At 42.7% G+C, this 5,445-nt stretch overlaps 1 protein-coding gene across 1 annotated transcript in view; it reads left to right on the plus strand.

The window, feature by feature from the left end:
- The first annotated feature begins 2,516 nt into the window (after nucleotides 1-2,516).
- POLR1F (RNA polymerase I subunit F) overlaps nucleotides 2,517-5,445 on the plus strand; it is a 14,696-nt gene continuing 11,767 nt past the window's right edge. Inside the window, exon 1 of the mRNA XM_035894069.1 lies at nucleotides 2,517-2,909. Coding sequence (XP_035749962.1) covers nucleotides 2,517-2,909 — 393 coding nt within the window. The remainder of the gene's footprint in view (nucleotides 2,910-5,445) is intronic.

Consider the following 5,445-nt stretch of genomic DNA (forward strand, 5'->3'; position numbering starts at 1 on the left):
GATGGGTCTAAAATCTCCAACCCATTCACTGTCAGGGCCCTGAGGTAATTCTCTCCCTCCTGGGGGTTTGGCTGCTTGGGCTAAGACCCAACCTCCACAAGCAGCTGTCAGGCCTTGAAACGGTTATGAAGAAAGAGCTCTCTGAGAAAAAGCTGGAAAATGCCTCAGCAGAAGCTCTCCCCTTTTCTTGGGAGATGTATTTAAGCAGAGGCTGACCCTTGGTCCCTGTTGCAAGTCTGCATGTGCTTGCTCTTGAATCTCTCCAATTCTGAATCTGACCCTGATCTGGCAACTTGACTTCTAGGCTTTTAGGCTTGACCTCAGGCTTGCCTCCTCTCTACAGACCTGTTTGGCTTGTAGTGGATCCCAGATGACCCTGGTTACCATCAAGGATGTGTTCTGCTCTTCTAGCTCAGGTCCTGTGGAACAGTGCCCTTGCTGCACCCTGGCAGTCTCTAGAAGGACCAAATGGATGAACCAAACATCTAATTTTAACTATTAGGCAACATGCCTTACAGACACATGTACGCACATGTCAACATAAACACAAAGTTAGGCTTACAAAAAAGGTATAGGAAACCACCATTTACATGATCGTAATTTTGAAAGAAAAATTTGTTCTATTTCCAGTGTTAGGTGTCTGAGAAACTCTTATGGCAACAGCAGAAAGAAGTGTTTTAACAGCAGTAATATATAGCTTCTTATCACTGCCAGTAAGAACTTTCAGCGTGCTTTGCCTTACCAGTTCAACAGGGCTATTACACCCTTTAGCTACTTATTAACCTAACCAATAGTGATCAAAAAAATAAAAAGGAAATCACACCCCAAGAACCTCTAACTAATCTCAAATAATGCCATAATAATAGTAGCCAGTCCCAAGAGGAATGCTTTTTAGTTGATTTTGCAGATAGAACACTCAAACAGCTAAGCTGCATGTTTAACTGATGCTTTTCAGGAAATCAGATCATTTTCTTTCAGCATATTTGAGTTCTTTTATTGATGGGAGCACTTGCAAGTATCACAAATAGCTGGAGATATCTACAAGAAATTAATTTAATTAAAGAAAACAAAATCAAATACTTTTAAAGCCATGTAAAACATGCTAATATAGATGTTTACAAAGTATAAATCATGGATAATGTCTATGTGGTAAGTGCAAATTATTCTAATTACACAATTCAATCAAGCTGTCTGTAGATTCAAATTCCTCCTTAAAACATATGTGTTCTTTAAATTCTTTCACTATTAGCTCATTAAGCCCCAAATATAAACTTACATAAATAAATACACTTAGCATTTCAGCTTCCCACTCATGTCTCTCATCTTTCACATATATCTAATACGCACAGTCCTTATCCTTACAAAAATGGATGCAGTGAAGAAATACCCCGTGGGAAGTCACACTGATTTCAATAAAAGTTTTCATTTACGTGTCTTACAAGACTTGTAAGAATATGTAAGGGGAATAGAGGGTCTGTGTACAGACTATATGGGATGTCAGCATTAAGCACCAGTAGTTAAACTGACTGCTCTGTGCCCTGCTCTCCTGGTCCAGACTCCTCTCCTTCCCACATGCTCCACAGTAACCGTGCTTGGGGAGACTGCAGAGGGTTGGATGAGCCCAGGAGACTGGTTCACTGGTGAGAGAATAGCTTAAACTCCTAATAAGAAATCTTGCTGGATTGCCCTCTTTGTCAAAGGCCAGCCAAGCCTGGGCAGCTATGTTGCCTGTGGAAATACCAGCCTTGCCAACCCTTTGACATGCGCTTATCTGTTGGCATGAGCAGTTTCACTAAAGTCCATTCTCAGAGCAAAGTGATCTGTGTGCCTAAGTGTCGAAGAGCTGAGATTTAAAATGCTGTGCATTGTGACATTTCTGAATTTCCTTCAGCTGGCAATGTGACATTTCCGAATTTCCTTCAGCACCTGATCATTAGAAAATATCAGCAATGTTACAGCAGTGGTGAGAGTTGCAATTGGAGGGTCACGTTATTTTTGGAGCATGGAGTGCTTTGAGAAAGCCTATTTCAATTTGCGAAGTATGCTGATGCAATACGCTGCTGCTGTGCTGAGTCAACATGTCAGTTACACTTTGCCTCATCCACCATATACTATGGAATCTGAAATATCTGCTGAGCAGCAGTACAACAAACATCATTAATTAAATGTCAGTGAACCAACAGTAACCACACAGTGGCATCTAGGACATTTCTTTCCTGATTCAAGTTGAGATGAATACTGCAGAACTCAGCAACCGCAGCGCCGTAATTTTTGGTGAAAGGTGGTTTTTATTTTATGGATAACAACCACAGTAGCATTACTATTTAACATCTGTTTAACTGAACAGTGGCAACCTGTTTAACATCTTCATTAACAATCTGGATAACGGGGCACAGTGTAACCTCAGCAAGTTTGCAGATAACACAAGAGGATGAGGAGTGGCTGATGTGCCAGAGGGTTATGCTGCCATCCAGGGGGACCTTGACAGTCTGGAGAAATGGGCTGACAGGAACCTCATGAAGTTCAACACAGAGAAGTGTGGAGTCCTGCACCTGTGGAAAAACAATGCCATGCACCAGTACATGCTAGGTTCCAGCCAGCTGGAAATCAGCTTGGCAGAAAATGACCTGGTGGTCCTGGTGGGCACTAAGCTGAACGTGAGCCAGCAAAGTGCCGTTGCTGCAAAGAAGGGAAATGGTATTCTCGGCTACATTAGACAATGTATTGCCAGCAGGTTGAGGGTGGTGATCCTGCCCTTCTACTCACCACCCACCGGTGAGGCCACACCTGGAATACAGCAAACAACCACCAGGGGCTCTGGAGAAGTCTCTGTCCATGACAAATTGGCACAATGGAGCTGTGGCCTCTATTTGTCCCTGGAGCAGGAGGAGCGTAGTGATGTGTATCCTGTACTACTTCATCTTGCAGCTAGAGAGTACTTTCTAAGCACTCCCAGAGGCATCTAAAATGCTTCTGCTGATGGCTGCCTTGTAGATGTATAAATAGTTTCTTGGGCCACAGATTGAGGGCTGCTGCAGGGCACAGTCATATCTGTTCTGCTTTCCTCAGCTTTTACAGTTCAGTATGAACTTTGATTTAGAAGACTGCCATGGCCCTGTTTGTGTCACTGCCAAATATTTATTCTTCTATAATGAAGCTGTCATTTAATCTAGTATGATAGAATAATTTAAGTCAGATGGGACCTTTGGAGGCCATCTGGTCCAAAGCATTTTTTTAGTATTTCAAAGAACAGGGATCCCACAACTTCTCCAGGCAACCTGTTCTAGCGTTTTATCACCCTAACTGTAAAGAATCCTTTCCTTGTATCTAGTAAGAATTTCCCCTGCTACAACTTGCACCCATTGCCTCTCATTCTTTCCCTGTGCACTGCCAGGAAGACTACAGGTCCATCTTCTCCATAATTAATCATTAGGCTGTTGAAGACAGCCAATTAATTTCCCTCTTGGCCTTCTCTTCTCCAGGACAAACAAGCCTAACTCTCTCAGCCTCTCCATCATAGTCATTGTGCTATTGTTTCCCTGTGTCAAATATGGCACAGCAGCGTATGTCCTTTACTCCTTGAAGATATTAGTAGTATTTCATTAACCATACTTATTGATGATGCAGACCTGGCTAAGTTGGACTCAACTGTCTGTGTCTTTACTAGCTAGCATGCTTAAGGATTCCTACCATGTTAATCCTATGTAGTAGAGGCAGAAACCATTTCTAAAGGCCCAGTCCAGAGAGTACTGAAATCAAAGTAAAAACTCAGTCTTGGCTTTAAGTTGAGACACTCCTCTTTTCACAATGAAACAGAAAGAGGCGTTCTGACCACTCAGTCAGCTTAAAATTTTTGAACAGGTCCAACAAACACTTGAAAAGAGTTCTACTGCATTATGCACAAACAAGAATTAGAGACAAAATAGGTTATTCCTCATATACAGAACAGATGTACTTTCACAATGTATTCTTAAGCCTTCAGATCCCTCTGTAGTTTTCTAAGGCCCAAACAGAAGCAGATCCACTGCATCATAATATCTTATTACTCTACATGATGCTAGTAACTATTCCCATTTTCCCGGCTGCCATTGTTTCATGAAGATGGCACTGATATTTCTTGTCTTCTGTGTGTTTTAAAATGACAGCAATAATTGCTGACTATATACGGTAATGTAGGTCAATTCATGGGGTCCACCTCTAGGGCAAATGGCAGCATGGTAGGCATTACACCCTCCCTCCATCACAGACAAGGGACTTTCTCTCCAGCCACTTGATGCATATAAGTAACTGCCTACCCTCTGTGCAAGCCAGTGCTGGCAGAGCTGGCAGGATCCTACCTGTTGGACAGGAGTGGAAAAGCAGAGCACTGCAGGTGAGGGGTCTGGAGCACAAGTCTTATGAGGAGCAGCTGAGGGAACTGAAGTTGTTTAGCCTGGAGAAGAAGAGGCTGAGGGGAGACCCTATCACCCTCTACAACTGCCTGACAGGAGGGTGTAGCGAGGTGGGGGTCGGTCTCTTCTCCCTGGTAACAGGCGATAGGACGAGGGGAAATGGCCTTAAGTTGCGCCAGGGTAGGTTTAGGTTAGACATCAGGAAACATTTTTTCACCAAAAGGGTTGTCAAGCATTGGAACGGGCTGCCCAGGGAAGTGGTTGAGTCCCCATCCCTGGAGGTATTTAAAAGACAGGTAGACAAGGTGCTTAGGGACATGGTTTAGTGGTGGGATGGCAGGGTTAGGTCAACGGTTGGACTTGATGATCTTAAAGGTCTTTTCCAACCTAAATAATTCTATTATTCTATGATTACCCAGATGGAAACCACGGGCTATGCTTCTAACAAACAGACACCTTTGCCTTGGAGAATGTGTGTGATGTTGAGGACCAGGCTTGGGTACCCCTCTGACGGAGCAAGCATGCCACGCTGGTCTTTACTCAGACAAATTCCTTTGGCTTCAGTTGAAATTTGCTTGAGTGAAGACTAACAAATATCTTGGGATTTGACTACTGCATCTCATTTGCTTCCAGGAAGATGGTGATAGTAAAAATAACGATGAGAACTTTGTGATTAATGTCATGTTTAAATTTACATAAAGGACAATGCTGCACTTCAGAAATTTCTCATGCTCTTAAGGGATTTGAGTAAGTGAAAAGAGAATCTGAAATGAGAGCAGGATTTTGCCCACACTGCATTTATTTTTTTTACTACTTTCACCAGTCTAGGGAACATTAAAATTGTACTTTTGTCATGACTCTCACAGAAGAGTCCCTGATTCTTATGTTTTGTTTTGCTTTGGTTGTTGGGTGGTTGGTTGCTTTGGGGGGGTTTGTTTTGATTCTTTTTTTCTTCTTACTATAACCACTTCTGTTATCTTGGGATTTTTGCATGTGGGTGGATGGATGTGATGGTAAACAGTTGAACCAGTTCAATGAGAACCCTGTGAGCTGC

Source organism: Egretta garzetta, unplaced genomic scaffold, assembly GCF_000687185.1.
Source record: "Egretta garzetta isolate BGI_Z169 unplaced genomic scaffold, ASM68718v1 scaffold94, whole genome shotgun sequence".
Lineage (NCBI taxonomy): Eukaryota > Metazoa > Chordata > Aves > Pelecaniformes > Ardeidae > Egretta > Egretta garzetta.